The sequence below is a fragment of the Danio aesculapii genome, chromosome 13, assembly GCF_903798145.1.
Source record: "Danio aesculapii chromosome 13, fDanAes4.1, whole genome shotgun sequence".
In the NCBI taxonomy this organism is placed as follows: domain Eukaryota; kingdom Metazoa; phylum Chordata; class Actinopteri; order Cypriniformes; family Danionidae; genus Danio; species Danio aesculapii.
Window position 1 is genome coordinate 51037098 of NC_079447.1, and position 17876 is coordinate 51054973.

The 17876-nt window shown below is 40.0% G+C and overlaps 1 protein-coding gene across 1 annotated transcript in view; it reads right to left on the bottom strand.

Annotated features, from left to right (window-relative positions):
- Positions 1 to 977: 977 nt before the first annotated feature.
- Positions 978 to 17876, bottom strand: part of plpp4 (phospholipid phosphatase 4) — a 152740-nt gene continuing 135841 nt past the window's right edge. Inside the window, exons 6-7 of the mRNA XM_056470385.1 lie at positions 15315 to 15485; positions 978 to 1303 (exon numbers count right to left, since the gene is read on the bottom strand). Coding sequence (XP_056326360.1) covers positions 1092 to 1303; positions 15315 to 15485 — 383 coding nt within the window. The 3' untranslated portion in view covers positions 978 to 1091. The remainder of the gene's footprint in view (positions 1304 to 15314; positions 15486 to 17876) is intronic.

Genomic DNA, 17876 nt, shown 5'->3' on the forward strand with positions numbered 1-17876 from the left:
TTGCCCAGTGGCTCGTCGCGTACGTCAGTGACCCCCCGGAGGGTCCCGACCCCCACTTTGAGAACCACTCATATACAGTACAGATGCACTTCTTAATAAATAGCCTACTATAAATCAAAACCATGAACCTATGCTATATATTTTTGTGTTCACAATCTTTAAAGATGTAAAGTACATTCCGCTTTTAAATAATAGGTCCCCTACAGCTTTGGTCATGAACCACGACTGTGTTCAAAATGGCAGAAATGTTTCAAAGTGCACTGCAAAGGGAGTGCAACTGTCAATATGAAGATCGCTAAAACTGAACTGTAAAAATACTTTGAAAGCAAATTACACCATAGCGAGATGACTTTAATGCTTCTTTTAAAAATAATTCAGAGTTTAAATGTTGGAGGGTTCAAAAGGAACAGGGCATGGGGGATAACTGGGAATAGAGCAACTGGGAATAGAGGGGAATAGAGCAACTGGGAATAGAGCACAACCAGCATAGCACAACTATGCTTCTAACTCTAGCTCTGGTCTAGTTGCAGTCGTACAAGTTTGCAATGCAGTTTGCAAATGTTTCTTGAAACGATAGATTTGGGAAACACCAAACCAACAAACTATGTTTGTAACGACACAACTTGCAACCTTAGTTGGCTAACAATGGTTTTTGGAAATGCACCCCTGGTCGGCTGCAGTGTATATTGCACCCTCTGGTGGATTTACACGAGAAGAGGACGCGAAACAGAAATTTGAGATCATCAAAAAGTGTACACAGCGCCCTCTGGTGGATTTGCAATAACAAAAACTACGAGCAGACGTACCTGCGGTTACATATTTCACTGTCCCCAGAAATGTAGACCTAAGTACATATCAGTAATGAGCCTGGGTTGCATACAACCTTTTTGTAAAGTGTTACCAATTAAATTAGGTATAATAAATATAAGTAATATAAGTAACCCGCTGCTTGATAAATTGAGTGGGCAAAATGACCAACAAGAAGAAACTAAATGAAATGCATGGTCCAATTCACTGGAATGTTGAAGTGCCAGTCAAGTGTGGTTCATACCACGTTGTTCAGAGGACTGGGAGCCTCCGGTCTCTATTAGTCATACGGGACCTTCCGTCATGCCCTCCAGAGGCAGGCTGGTGGCATTATCCGTGGGTAGAGGCTGGTCCTGGGAGGCTGGCATGTTGTGGATGGTGGCCGCAGCCAGACTGGCGTAGGACAGGTGGCAGTCTATGTGCAGGAAGGGCGGGTAGTGCTGCCGATAACAGATGTAGGCGAAGAACAGGCCGATCACTCCCCCGACAAAAGCATCTGTGAGGGAAAATAACATCAGGGTTTCTGAAGTGAAGACATAATAAGCTGAATACTAGTATCTTGAAAAATATCTAGTCAAATATTATGTGCTTTAATCATGGTAAAGATAAAACAAATCAGTTATTAGAAAGGAGTTATTAAAACTGTTATGTTTAGAAATGTGTTGAATATATACAAAATATATTTTCTTTACGTTAAACAGAAATTGGGGAAAAAATATACAGGAGGGCTAATAATTCAGGAGGGCTAATAATTCAGGAGGGCTAATAATTCTGAATTCAACTGACAATGTTCATTCGCTATAGAAATAAAGATGAATTGAATTTGATGGACAGTAATTCATTATTCCATTCATCTATTCATCTATTAATTCAGGGGTGTCCAAACTCAGTCCTGGAGAGTTTGAGCAACGCTAAATTATTCCATCCATATATATTCATCCATTCATACAATATATACTACCAGTAAACCACCAAGGATGCAAGTCTGGCAACAGAGACGGAGTTCCACGTGCAGCTTTATCTAGTGAAAGGTCAGGGAGGCAGGAGTATGAACAGGAACAAAACACTAATAGCAAAGGCAATCCAATAAGAGTAGTCCAAGAAACAGGCAAAGGTCGGGGTAGGCAGAACAATCCAAAGACAGTCAAAAAAAAAAAAAAAAATAATAATAAAACAGAGAGAGCAAAAACATGGAAACAAGGAACAACATTGAACAAAGAATGAATGTGTCTGTGGTTCTTAAATAGTCCAAGTAGTCAGTGAGGAGGATGATCTGCAGCTGCGTGTGGGAAATCAAGGGGTGATCTAGAACTGGTGTGTGAGTGCCAGGCATGATGGGAGTTGTAGTTCGGTAAAGTGGCAGATATGTAGTAGAGGTCTGGGAGCCCCGGGACCCGACCAGATTTTTTGCAGCATGGGAATAAATTTCAGAATAAAATGCAGTAAAGTTCGGTAACTCGCAGGAAACAAAGTTTTGCATATTTTTTGTACGATTTGACATTTCTTTTACAGCGCATTGTGTTCTGCGTCCTGATTAACGCATTGTGTTCTGCGTCCTGACTGGCTGTAGGCCACTGTCAAAATTTACTTAAATCTTCAATAGCTAGCAGTGTGACTCTGAAGAGCTGTACTGCACTGAAAAAAATTATTCAAAGATGATTCCTTGGATTTACTACATTTTTTTACATTAAGTGGTTGTAAACAATTTATTTGGGCTGAATTAAAACAAACAAATTAAGTTGAACATTGCTCAATTTAATTTGTTTGTTTAAATTCAACACAAATAAATTGTTTACAGCAGTTTTGCATGCAACACTTTTTTCAGTGTGTATGTTTGTAAGTTTTCTCCCCACAATGTCGATGAAACGTTCTGTACTGTCAAAGGCACCCACTGTAACACCCAAAAGGCAGAGGAAGATGCTAACCATCGCATAAAAAGTTGAACTTCTGGACATGCTAAAGGAAGGTAGAAGTTACTCGGCTGTAGGGCGCCATTCCAGAATAAATGAATGCAGATCAAACGGTTTTGATCTTTGGTTTCATTCTATAATACAGCACTTATTTTTCTACAAAAGTTTGAGAGTTTGAGAGAAGTTTGAGAGTGTTTAGAGAGAAACGTGTGAATATGTTAATGCCTGTCTGAGAAAAGTGTATAAACTGTGTAGTGAGGGGTTTTACAGCGTTAAAGCATCTGTAATAATTGTAAAAAACAAAGCTGACTACTTCACGGATTTCACATATTGTGGGTTATTGTTAGAACGCAACTCCAGCGATTAACGAGGGACCACTGTATAGCGTACCTGAGTCCCGAAGTTATTTCAGAACAGCATATCTGGGATTTCCTCTTTTTTTTAGCACCAGTACAGCCCGTGCTCACGACTGTTACACATGATGTGCTTTCTGCACATGCTTTTTTTTCCACACAGTCTGTGTGCGCCTCATCTGCATAACGGTCTTCAGAGCGGCCTTTACCAACATTGCAGAGCAAAGTGAAGATGCGCTGTCCTTCAACTTGCATTAGAAAACAGTCAGTTAGTTTACTGTTAAGAAACCTGACAGTTAGCCTGCAATCCTTGCACAACCCACAGTTTTATCTATTATCTCTCTCTCTCTTAAACATTTAAACATTTTGAAAGGTCGTAAACATTTTGAAAATGAGATTTTGGAAACCAGGTCGGGTCGGGTAGAAAATTATTCTAAGTGTCCAAGGTCTTTAGATAGGTAAGTGCATACACACACACACAAATGTTTTTTATTTTTTTATTTTTAGCATCACCATTCTAATCAGTAATCTATATGAAGATTTTATGTTAAAAAGCATTTTTAAGTTATTATATTTACATATACAGTTGAAAACAAAAGTATTATCCCTTCTGCAAAATATTCATTCTTTTTCAAATATTTCCCGAATTATGTAGACGGAGCAAATATTTTTAAAACAATGTTTTTAAAGGTCAACATTATTATGATGAACATATTAATATTAATAATAATTTTGACTATATATATAATATATATAAAACCTGTGTTCAATAATGCCTAAATGATCTATTATTCTGTATTGAGTACCACTAATAAATTCTATTTAATAACAATGAAAAAAAATCAGCTTTGCAAATCACATCAATGAATTTCTTATAAAACATTAAAAAAAGTTCTATTAAAAATTGTATTGAAGTTTCCCAGTATTATAGTGTCGTGTACATAAGACACATCTCTCACATTTGTAAATCTCATTTTCCAAACTTTTGACTTTTTAAGCCTTTTTTTACCACAGTGTTTCATTCCATTTGAGCTGTCATTCTCATGAATAATTCAAATAAACCACAAAGACAATGGATTGCATTTTACAGCAAACAAAGCTTTATAGGCGACAAAGGCATTATTTACCCTAAGGCTATGCTATATCTCACGGGGCCTCTCCTAAGCTGGGACTTTTAGTGCTCTGGGAGAAGAATGTTTTGCCACCGACTTAAGATTCTTGAGCAAACACAATTCTCTAAATGGTTTCTGCCACCCTGAGAGGAAGCAGTAAAGCACTGGGATTGTGGAGGTTGTTAAATAAGTTGTGCCGCACACACCGACAAACACCTGCATATATAAACGCCTCGAACCAATTCGATTCCCCAGAGCAGAAGCCCAAAATAAAATCAAATGACTGAAACCTAATTTTAAGGATGGACTGATAAATTGCCCCTGGAACAAACATATATAGCGTATCCATACAGGTCAAGCTCGTGTGATTCCACAGCTTGTATTTACTTGGACCAGATTGGAGCCATCAAGTTTAATGGTCTGTGCCACTATTGTTCAGATTAGTTCTGTTCTACTACCCAGCAGACCTCAAGGGACAGGTCCATATAAAGTCTCAGTTATAACTATTTACTCGCAACATATTCTCACTGCCTACTTGTCACATACTGATGCACTGATGCTTTTGTTCAGTTGCATTCTGTGTCCTATTAAATGGTTTGTGTGTATTTGTAAAAAAAACAACCCCGGCTCATTATAGATACGTACCCCTATATGCATTTCTGGAGGTCGCAAAATACATCCCAGAAGGAAATTTATTTGCAATTTTTGTTTTTAGGAATCCATCAGAGGGTGCTGTGTACGCTCAGATCTCATTCTCTCGCGAGCGCCTGCTGTTCTCACGTAAATCCACCAGAGGCCGCTGTCGACTAACAGACTGATCAACCAATACCCCTTCCCTACCCCTTCGCTAATTGCAAGCGAAAGTGTTTTTAAAAGCCCCGATTGACCCAATCACCACCTTTACGAAACTCAACCGATAGTGTTTTCAAAATCACAGATTGACCCAATCACTGCCTTCCCTAAACCCAACTGAGTGTTTGCAAAAGCACCGATTGACCCAATCACCGCCTTCCCTAAACCCAACTGAGTGTTTGCAAAAGCACCGATTGACCCAATCACCCCTTGCCTAAACCCAACTGAGGGTTTGCAAAAGCACTGATTGACCCAATCACCCCTTCCCTAAACCAACCGACAGTGTTTTCAAAAGCACTGACCCAATCACCCCTTGCCTAAACCCAACCAACAGTGTTTTCAAAAGCACTGACCCAATCACCCCTTGCCTAACCCCAATCGATAGGCTTTTCAAAAGCATCGATTGACCCGATCACCGCCTTCCCTAAACCCAACCGATAGGCTTTTCAAAAGCATCGATTGACCCGATCACCGCCTTCCCTAAACCCAACCGATAGTCTTTTCAAAAGCACTGACCCAATCACCCCTTGCCTAAACCCAACCAACAGTGTTTTCAAAAGCACTGACCCAATCACCCCTTGCCTAAAACCAACCGACAGTGTTTTCAAAAGCACAGATTGACCCTATCACCCCTTGCCTAACCCCAACCGACAGTGTTTTCAAAAGCACCGATTGACCCAATCATCTTCCCTAAACCCAATCGAGTGTTTTCAAAAGCACCTATTGACCCAATCACCCCTTGCCTAAACCCAATTGATAGTGTTTTCAAAAGCACCGATTGACCCAATCATCTTTCCTAAACCCAATTGATAGTGTTTTCAAAAGCACCGATTGACCCAATCATCTTTCCTAAACCCAATCAATAGTGTTTTCAAAAGCACCGATTGACTCAATCTCCCCTTGCCTAAACCCAACCAACAGTGTTTTCAAAAGCACCGATTGACCCAATCATCTTTCCTAACCCCAATCGATAGTGTTTTCAAAAGCACCGATTGACCCAATCATCTTTCCTAACCCCAATCGATAGTGTTTTCAAAAGCACAGATTGACCCAATCACCCCTTGCCTAAACCCAACCGATAGTGTTTTCAAAAGCACCGATTGACCCAATCACCCCTTGCCTAAACCCAACTGAGGGTTTGCAAAAGCACTGATTGACCCAATCACCCCTTCCCTAAACCCAACCGACAGTGTTTTCAAAAGCACTGACCCAATCACCCCTTGCCTAAACCCAACCAACAGTGTTTTCAAAAGCACTGACCCAATCACCCCTTGCCTAACCCCAATCGATAGTTTTCAAAAGCATCGATTGACCCGATCAACGCCTTCCCTAAACCCAACTGAGTGTTTTCAAAAGCACCGATTGACCCGATCACCCTCTTCCCTAAACCTAACCAACAGTGTTTTCAAAAGCACTGACCCAATCACCCCTTGCCTAAACCCAACCAACAGTGTTTTCAAAAGCACTGACCCAATCACCCCTTGCCTAAAACCAACCGACAGTGTTTTCAAAAGCACAGATTGACCCTATCACCCCTTGCCTAACCCCAACCGACAGTGTTTTCAAAAGCACCGATTGACCCAATCATCTTCCCTAAACCCAATCGAGTGTTTTCAAAAGCACCTATTGACCCAATCACCCCTTGCCTAAACCCAATTGATAGTGTTTTCAAAAGCACCGATTGACCCAATCATCTTTCCTAAACCCAATTGATAGTGTTTTCAAAAGCACCGATTGACCCAATCATCTTTCCTAAACCCAATCAATAGTGTTTTCAAAAGCACCGATTGACTCAATCTCCCCTTGCCTAAACCCAACCAACAGTGTTTTCAAAAGCACCGATTGACCCAATCATCTTTCCTAACCCCAATCGATAGTGTTTTCAAAAGCACCGATTGACCCAATCATCTTTCCTAACCCCAATCGATAGTGTTTTCAAAAGCACAGATTGACCCAATCACCCCTTGCCTAAACCCAACCGATAGTGTTTTCAAAAGCACCGATTGACCCAATCACCCCTTGCCTAAACCCAATCGATAGTGTTTTCAAAAGCACCGATTGACCCAATCATCTTTCCTAACCCCAATCGATAGTGTTTGCAAAAGCACAGATTGACCCGATCTCAGCCTTCTCTAAACTCAACTGAGTGTTTGCAAAAGCACTGATTGACCCGATCCCCCTTTGCCTAAACCCAACCGTTAGTCTTTTCAAAAGCACAGATTGACCCGTTTACTTCAGAAAAACTCACAGCCCAATAACGGCATATTACATACATGTTTAATCACAACAATACAATTTCAGACGCCTCATTTAAAGCAACAGAGAACCTGCGCATCATAAAACAATGCTGGAGGCGTACCCAGAGCATCAAATAGTAACAGAAGTGGTCCTAACCCAGTGTCAATATGTGATGAGTCAAGAGTGGAAATGTGTTCATATTTGCTGTTGTTTTTACTGTAAAAGGAAAATATACATGCATTTATAAACACCACATTTAAGTGTTAATAAGCAGATTAATAATTCAATATCATAAAAATGTAAAGCATGCTGGTGTGTAGGGACATAATTAGCATGGCTGGATGTTTTTGTGCAGGAAAGCTCTTAACAGTTAAGAGCAACTTGTCAAAAATGTCATGTTCACACTGCAGTCTTTGGGGGGAAAATGCTTGCAAAAATAGTTCAGCCGGAAAATGAGTTTCATTCTTCTGTGGAACATAAAGAGATGTCAATTGTACTGCTCTTGTCCAAAATAAAAGCACACGAGTACAAACACTGTGGAGCGAAGAAAACATTGTGAAAATGGCTCCATATGACTTGTGAACATATTTGAAGTCTTTTAAAGTCATACAGCACATCTCTTTGTGTGTGAATTTATTGTGATTTCATCAAGTACGGACTTGTTCCCTGATAAACATTCCAATCAGCTAATCCGATATATCAATATTTACTTACTTCCAGGGCCGTTTATATTGAAGTTGATATTTAGACGCACCATGTTGGTGTTTTATAGCATCAAATTTTTACAATGTGGGTCAGGACATACACTCCGGACAATTAGCTTGCCCAATTCTCCTATAGCACATGTGTTTGGACTGCGGGGGAAATCAGAGCACCCGGAGGAAATCCACACCAACACGGGGAGAACATGCAAACTCCACACAGAAATGCCAACTGACTCAGCTGGGGCTCGAATCAGTGACCTTCTTTCTGTGAAGCGACAGTGCTACCCACCGCGAACAGTATCCTCAGAGCTTAATAATATTGAAGATATACGGTCAGCTTTGAGGATGCTCTTTGGTATTTTTCTGGACTTTGAACATCTGGAAAGCTCTCAGATTTCATCTAAAATATGCTAATTTGTGTTCTGAAGATGAATAACAGTATCAGGAATGACATGAGTGTGAGTAGTTAATAACATACGTTTGATTTTTGGGTGAGGTAACACTAATTTGTATCCAGATTGCAGAATAAAGCCAAAGTTTTCTGACTTGTGAAGAGCCTGAAGAAAAATGACTGTCAAGAGCACCTCAAGAGACCTCTCATGGTTGGGGGCCACAGATTATTATTTTGTTTTTATTTTAAACAAAAGGAGAAAACTATTTAAAAGACATTTCTTAATGTCTCCAAAGCAGGCAAATAAAGGTCCAGTGGAATCACCAGCTCCTAATGGTCAGTATTCACAGCCTTTAAGCTCAGATACATTCTGTTTCCACTGATCATTCTTGAGATGTTTCTGCAGCATAATTGGAGTTCACATGTGGTCAATTCAGTTGATTGGACATGATATGAAAAGGCATACACCTGTCTATATAAGGGCCCAGGGTTGACAGTGCATGTCAAAGCACAAACCAAGCATGAAGACAAAAGAATTGTCTGTAGACCTCCGAGACAGGATTGTCGAGGCACAAGGCTGGGGAAGGTTACAAAAAAATTCTGCTGCTCTGAAAGTTCCAATGAGCACAGTGGCCTCCATCATCCGTAAGTGGAAGACGTTTGGAACCACCAAGACTCTTCCTAGAGCTGGCCTGCCATCTAAACTGAGTGATCAGGGGAGAAGGGCCTAAGTCAGGGAGGTGATCAATAACCCGATGGTCACTCTGTCTGAGCTCCTGCGTTCTTCTCTGGAGAGAGGACGACCTTACAGAAGGACAACCATCTGTGCAGCAATATGGTAGAGTGGCTAGACGGAAGCCACTCCCTGCCTGAAATTTGCCAAAAGGCATCTGAAGGACTCTCAGACCATAAGCAGCAAAATTCGGTGAATGTTCTTGAGTGGTCCAGCCAGCGACCAGACCTGAATACTATTGAACATCTCTGGAGAGATCTGAAAATGGCTGTACACCTTCGCTTCCCATCCAACCTGATAGAGCTAGAGAGGTACAGCAAAGAGGAATGGGCATACATTCCCAAAGACAGGTGTGCCAAGCTTGTGGCATCATCTTCAAAAACACTTGAGGCTGTAATCGCTGCCAAAGGTGCATCAACAAAGTATTGAGCAAAGGCTGTGAATACTGATGTACATGTGATTTTTAAATTTTTTTTATTTTAATATATTTGCAACAATTTCAACAAACATTTTTTTCACATTGTCGTTATGGGGTGTGTAGAATGTTGAGAAAATCAATACATTTAATCCATTTTGGAATAAGGCTGTAACATAAACAAACGTGGAAAAAGTGAAGCACTATCAATACTTTCCGGATGCACTGTATGCAGTTGAAGTTGAATTTTCCCCCCAATTTCTGATTAAGAGATAGAAGATTTTTTTCAACACATATCTGTGCGTTCACACCAAAAGCGATGAGAGCTTCAAAGTAGCTGGAAGTCATTCTTTTTCAATGGGAGCTGTCTTTGATAAGCATTGAGCAGCTATGATGTGGTTCGGTGGCAACCAATCAGAATGTAGACGTCCACTGCTTGAGAGGATTCCAGAGAACACAGTCCTGTGAACTTTGATTCCAACCACAGTTGTTGCCAAGGGTTTGATTATTGCGGTCGCTGGATTTCCAATCATTTGCGTTGTTTTTTTTTTACAGGGATATACATTAAAACAGTTACCGGCGAATTACTAATGTGCATATTAATGTTATTTTTTTTTTCTTAAAAAAACATCGGAATCTCATGCAAACTATATCGACACTACAAAACAGTATTGCTGATTCTGAATATTTCAGACATGGACCCATATTGCTTAACGGGGCTAATAATATTGACCTTAAATAATAATAAAAAAAAAAACTGCTTTTATTCTTGCCGAAATAAAACAAATAAGACTTTCTCCAGAAGAAAAAATATTATAGGAAATACTGTGAAAAATTCCTGAATCAGTTAAACATCATTTGGGAAATATTTGATAAAGAAAAGAAATAATTCACAGGAGGGAGAATCATTTTGACTTTAACTGTCTATTAAAATGAAGTGGACCTAAAATAGACCCTTGTGGTATCCCCCAGACAATATGAGCAATGGATAAAGATTATACATTTCAAGATTGGGGGACACAAACCACAATCAACTGGTCACTGACAAGCCTATACCCACTGACTATATGAATATCAACTTACATACATCGCCTATACATGTGTGTGATGGTTATTATGTCCCTATAATAGTATAAGTCATAAAAAAAATCACAAATACACGGAGTTCTGAAAACCAATGAGCCGTACTGTGTTCTTTTCCTCTTTGCTGGTTTCACATCCTTCCCCATCATATCATATCATATCATGTCATATCTCCTTTGGTGATTCAGTCTTCTCATTGGATGCATCATGTGGCTTCTGTTATTGATGGTGATGGTACGGCTGTGCTCCACGGTGAATCAGGATTACACACAGACATGATTGATTACGGTGTGGGAAAAAACATCTAGAAAGCTAGTGGGCTGTAAAGCTGATATTAAAGCTCGCAAACAACTGCTGATGTTTTATATATCTTCATTTTTTTAAAGTATATCTCCAGCAAACCATGAATATACAGTAACTTTAGTCTAACAAGGCACTATCATGTTGTGTACTGCCTACAAATATGCAGCTCTTCTTAAAAAAGTGTTTTACTTACAAACGGGTGTCTAGTTGACATCAAACTGTCACAGAACTTTCTCTGAACGAAAACAAAACAGAATTTATTGTGTTTGGCAACTGCCTAATGAGTTACCCTCAAAACATCTTAGCTTTTCCCCACATTTTAGAAATGTCGTTAAAAATTTGGGAGTGAATTTGGACAGTACACTGTAAAAAATGGCTGTTATTTCAACGGTAAAAAAAACTGTAAAGATGCTATGGTAAAAATCCCTAACCTGATTAACAGTATGTTTCCTTAATATATACGGCGAATAACCGTAAATTGACTTTCCCAGAATTCCCTGCATGGCTCATCACTTTTTATGCGTTTTGTTGACATTATTATGTATCTTTTTAGTTGTTTCCCCATCAGTTCTGTACATTAGAGATTTATGTTACATCCAATGTTGATAAACAATGTTTATTTTATGACTTTAGTTTTATGCGTGTTACCATACTGGTGTTTATTAGCTGTGTGAATGACACTGAGCACCTTCTATACACTGATGCACTCTTCTGCATGTGGGAAAAGTTGTTTGTGATGATGATTGGTTCATTATGTAACTTTCTCATCACCACCTGGCTGTGTTAAAGTGTCTATCTGTGTAACAAAAGATGTGTAGATGTTGGTAATTCATAATACAGACATATAACATCTATAAATTACTGAAATACGGTAGTTTACCGTAAAAATTAGAAATTGTTTTTAGTTTGAATCGTATTTTTAACAGTGAACAGGCTGCCGTTGTTTTTACTGTAAATTTTACAGATGTATTTTTTACAGTGTAGTTTAAAATGTAAACAGGTTAATTCAGCGATCAAGGCAAGCTTTTTCCAGCTTCGCCTTCTTGCCAAAGTCAAGCCATTTCTGAGCCAGCGTAATGTAGAGAGAGCCATTCATGCTTTTATCAGCTCTCGTCTGGACTATTGAAATGCTCTTTATGTTGGATTTATCCAAACCTTAGTTTAACGGTTACAACTAGTGCAAAATGTTTACGCTTGCATGCTGACGAATAGTCGTGGAAATGTGAGCACAAACCTGTCTCCCTGACTCCCTGTTAATTTAGAATTGATTTTCAACCACTGTTGTTTGTTTTTAGTACAGTTAATGGTCTTGCACCTTCATATTTATGTGAGATTTTAAAGTTTTACAAACCGATCAGCAGGCCAGTTGTTGCTGGAGGTCCCAAGATCCAGGTATAAACAATAGGGTGATCGTTCATTGTCAGTGTCAGGTCCAAAACTGTGGAATTCCCTCCCTTCAGATCATCACAAATGTGTCACTGTTTAAAGCTAAACTAAAAAGCCTATTTATTTAAGGCCCATTTCCACTGAGTGCTACGGTACGGTTCGGTATGGTGTGCTTTTATGTCCGATTCCACTGTCAAAAGGTACCTACAAGCAAACTGTACCATACCACTTTTTGGGTATCCTTTGCAAAGGCTACCTAGCACAACAAAAGTTTACCAAAAGACAGAGCAAGGCTGAGTGCTATTAGTTTATAGAGATACATCACTCGCTCGAGAATGAAAACAAAGGAACCGCCTATTTTTAAAAACACATTTGCATTACTCCGTAATAATATATACATATAATAGCGAGCCATGGTCGAGCTCAAACAAACCTTGTCATCGTCTTGATGAACAGCCGCAAAGCCAAGAAGAAGAGCAGAATCTACCCTGTGCCTCGTTGTTGTTTACAAGGCCGTCTAATGCATGAGTGGTTTTGGAGTTAATGATAATAACGTGCACCTGATTATTGAAGTGAATCTGACGTCTGATCCTTTCAGAAATGAGAAAATGTGAGAGTGACGCGCTAAAAACAAAGGAGAAGCCGGGAAAAACAAAGGAGCAAATGATTCTTTCAGCAACCTAAACCATGAACAAACTGCCATGTTCAACTATTATCATCACCTTTTGGACTATTATGAACTAGGAATGACGGAATTACTTAAGGTGCTATATAAATGAAGTTTGATTGATTGATTGATTGACTGAAATGTCTGTAGTATTTTTTTGTTGTTGTTAAGCTACATGTGTATTGAATGACTATAAAAACTCAAAACATTGCCTTAAAATTATTTTAGGGGTCTTTAAAAAAGAAAATACACAGGAACCGAAAAAATGTTAGTGGTTAAGTGTGTCAATTTAGTGTTTACCTGCAGTTTAATGATGTCCTAGCTGAAGTTTTTGTGGAAGCAGTAACCTTTCCTCCTCATCATGTGTTGTTCGGCAAACAGTGCTAGCACTAAACATATTTCACATTTGGCAATCTTGGCTGTGTAATGCAATGATTTTAAGAATGAGCAATGTTTCAGATGATCTAAACAGTGTAAAGACACAAATCAAATCTGGGTCATAATTAAAAACAACATGTAAATGGATGGTCATAATAACTGGATATACTTGTGATCAGTGCAGAAATGCAGAATGATTCACAAACTTTTGAGCACATGGTTGTGTTTTTATGCCATGTGTCAGCACATAATCCATTCCCACAAGCATCTGCTATCAGAACAAATGCTCTGCCTTGATTCTTATGTCATCTGTTCGTGCTATTTTCAGAAATAAATCAAAAAGAATGCAAATGTGAATGTGCATATGGATCACAAGAGCTGAAACTTGCGCAAGACGAGACATTTTCAAAGTCTTATTTAACATGATAAACCTTTCTGCCTATTTACATAGTAATTTTTGAATGAACTTGTATGTCATATTTACATATATTTTGCATATATTGTTATATTTCAGATTTCTCCATTCGAAAAAATATATTGCTTGTTCAAACTACTCATTAAAAATGAACTAAAACAACACAATATTTGAGTTTTGAGGGACAACTTAATTGTTTTAGGTTCAATCAACTTAAATTTCGCTATGTTATCTTATTTGATGTGTGTTGATTTGTGATTTGTTTTGCTTAATTGATTTGTGTCAAACATTTCTTACAGTGTACACTCGGTAAGTTCGATCGGCGATTGGTAATTGAAGGAGAGGGGAGTGGGTTAACTGTTGGCGATCAGCAAGGCTTGATTTGTGAATTGCGAGGTCTCAGAACAGATAGGGGTAATGGATCTGGCATGTTACCCGAGGATGTAGAGGTATCGCGCACGAAAGTGGAGAGCGGGGTGGGGTTGTTGCGGACGAAAGTGAAGAGGGTTGGGGAGTCGCGGAAGAAAGAGAAAGTGAACAGCGAACGGGGGAGGAGGGATTTCAGAGGTGCTGGATCCGGATCCAGCTTGTTCCTGCACAAATTAAGCCCTGGCGATCGGACGAAAGTGAAGAGGGTTGGGGAGTCGCGGAAGAAAGAGAAAGTGAACAGCGAACGGGGGAGGAGGGATTTCAGAGGTGCTGGATCCGGATCCAGCGTGTTCCTGCACAAGGGGGGAAGGGGGGAAGGGCTGGCGGTTGGGGTGGTTTGGGAGGCGGACGGGGGTAGGGAGGGGGTTATGAATGTTAGGGAGGGCAGGCCAGATTCACGATTGACCGTCAGGCCACCGGGAAATGTCCTGGTGCGCCCTATGGCCAGTCCGCCCCTAGTTCCACATAATTTGTGTTGAGACAACTTGAAGAGATTAGGTTAACTTATTAGTTTTTACAAATTTAAGTGGATTGAACATAAAACAATTAAGTTGTTCCAACAAACAAAAACAAAAAAGCTATCAAGAATATGAAGAATTGTGTTGTTTCATTCATTCATTCATTTTCTTTTCGGCTTAGTCCCTTTATAAATCAGGGGACCAACTTTATTAACTGGGGGAACCGCCAACTTATCCAGCACATGTTTTATGCAGCGGATGCCCTCCCAGCTGCAACCCATCACTGGGAAACACCCATACACTCTCATTCACACACATACACTACGGACAATTTTAGCTTCCCCAATCCACCTTTAGCGCATGTCTTTGGACTGTGGGGGAAACCAGAGCACCCGGAGGAAACCCACGGGAACCTGGGGAGAACATGCAAACTCCACATAAAAACGCCAACTGATCCAGCCGAGGCTCGAATCAGCGACCTTCTTGCTGTGAGGCGACAGCACTACCTACTGCGCCACCGTGTCACCCTGTGTTGTTTCAGCTTGTTTTAAATAAGTAGTTTGAACAAAAAGGGAACTTAATTTGTTGAGGTGTATATTAATATGATCAATAAAAAGTGTTGAATGAAGTGTTTATCAAAGTGCATTAAGGTTTCGTAGGACACTGCTCAACCCTCTGACCTTGCCAGTGATGTTTGTAGTCACAGATGCGGGACAGGGCGATCATCATGGCGCTGTAGAGGGGAAGGACCATTGCACAGAGCCGCCAGCTGCGTCCGCGTCCGGCATCTGTGAAGCACTGCAGCTTGCCCGCCAAATAAAATGAGGTGAAGCCCAGGCCAGAAAACGCAACTAGGAAAAACACGACACAAAGAGAAATAGCAAAAGTTAACACACAGTACCATAACATACAGCTGAAGCCAGAATTATAAGTCCTCCTGTACAGTTTTCCCCCCATTTTCTGTTTAACGCTAAGAAGATTTTTTCAACCCATTTCTAAACATACAGCAATAGTTTTAATAACTCATTTCTGATAATTTAATAACTCATTTCTAATGATTTCTTTTGCCATGATGACAGCACATAATATTAGACTAGATATTGTTCAAGATACTAGTATTCAGCTTAAAGTGACATTTAAAGGCTTAACTAGGGTAATTAGGGTAAAGTTAGGGTAATTAGGCAAGTCATTGTATAACAGTGGTTTGTTCTGGAGACAATCCAAAACTAATATTGCTTAAGGGGGCTAATAATATTGACCTTAAAATGGGTTTAAAAAAATTGAAAACTGCTTTTATTCTAGCCGAAATAAAACAAATAAGACTTTCTCCAGAAGAAAAAATATTATCAGACATACTGTGACAATCCCTTGCTCTGTTACACATCATTTGGGAAATATTTGAAAAGAAAAAAAGAAAAGAAAATCACTGGAAGGTGAATAATTTTGATTTCTACTGTACACTTTAAAAATTACTGCGCTGAACTCAAACAACCCAGCACTTTATCAGAGTGAACTAAACAGTCAACAAATCACAAAGAATTTTTTTTTTTTCAAAAGGTGCAGTATGTTGGGTTAATTTATTTTTTACATTTTAATATAATTTTTAACCCAACTGTTGGGTTTGTCAATATTTGATTAATCTGACGTTTTAGAGCAAGGCTGATGAAGGTAAGTTGGAGGGCCTGGAGGGCCAGTGTCCTGCAGTGTTTAGTTGCAACACCACTCACAGTAGGCCACTGTTTCCCAACCCTGTTCCTAGAGGCACACCAACAGTTCATATTTTGGATGTCTCCCTCATCTGACCCATTAACTTCAGGTTTTGGAGTCTCTTCTAATGTTCTGATGAGTTGTTTCAGATGTGTTTGATTAGGGAGAGGATGAAAATGTTGGTGTGCCTTCAGGAACAGGGTTGGGAAACTGCATTAGAAGAGACTCCAAAACCTGAAGTTAATGGGTCAGATGAGGGAGACATCCAAAACATGAACTGTTGGTGTGCCTCCAGGAACAGGGTTGGGAAACACTGCACTAGGCTATCCGAACCATGCATAGGTGCGCTTCCTGGTTCGTTTGACAAGTGTGAGTGCTCGAATCAGGTCCAGGCACAGTTCCATTGGCCAGCCGTGGCCCAGTTGGAAGAGGTGTGGCCATAGTGCGTTTCAGTTGGGCTTTGGCACGGTAGCACTTGTAGTGTGAAACTGAAGACCCGACATCACTTCAAGGGACTGTTTCATATGGATTTATTAATCATTCTTACTTTTCAATGAACACAAACTGTCATAGTTAATGAAAGACGCAAACCCCTCGCTGCACGATAGCTACACCTTCAGCAAACCTCCTAATACGTGCAGAATGAGGACTTTCATGAATGTTTATGAGCGACAAATGTGGTGGATCTGTTTGGCAAAATATTTGACTCTGTGTCAGTGCATCTTAAACGACTTAAATAATACAACACCATAGAACTACAGCAATGTCCACTGTGCTGAGCGAGAGTGTTCCTGTTAAACTGAACAGTCGCATCATCGATGATGTAAGCGTGCTCTGGCTCAGGTGGCAAAATAACAGTGTGAGTGCCGGCTGAGGAGGAGAGGGACAGGGGGACAAGCGCACTTCGGCACGGTTCAGGGCAAATGTACCTAGTGTGAGTGCGCCCTTAAACACACCTGAACTAACTAATCAAGCTCTTTCTAGGTCAGGTGTGCCCAAACTCGGTCCTGGAGGGCCGGTGTCCAGCAAAGTTTAGTTCCAACCCCAGTCAGACTCACCTAGGCTAGCTGATCAAGCTCATACTAGGCTTTCTAGAAACATCTGTGCAGGTGTGCTGAGGGAAGCTGAGGACACCGACTCTCCAGGACTGAGTTTGGGTACTCCTGCTTTAGAGCATACCTTATGAATTCAATACAAATACATAAATTAAAATTAAATTTAGTAGCACTTTTGCTACTTCCTGCTCTCTGGCAGCGGTTGCCCTGGCAATTCTAGGAAATGTAAAAGCTGTGAGATCCATTTCTTGCTTTTATATTTCTTACCTCTGTACTACACTAACAATCTCCTCTAATTAGCTGCTACAGCCACTTATTATAAATGAGCTTAAATAGAGATTTGAACTCCAGCAATAATAAACATAACGGATAAAAGTGTGAAAGCAAATAATTAGGCATCCAAGCTGCTCATTTGCATATTTAGATTCTGGATGGTGATTATGCGCTTGCTATGTAACAATGGCAGGACTCTTTTTTTGC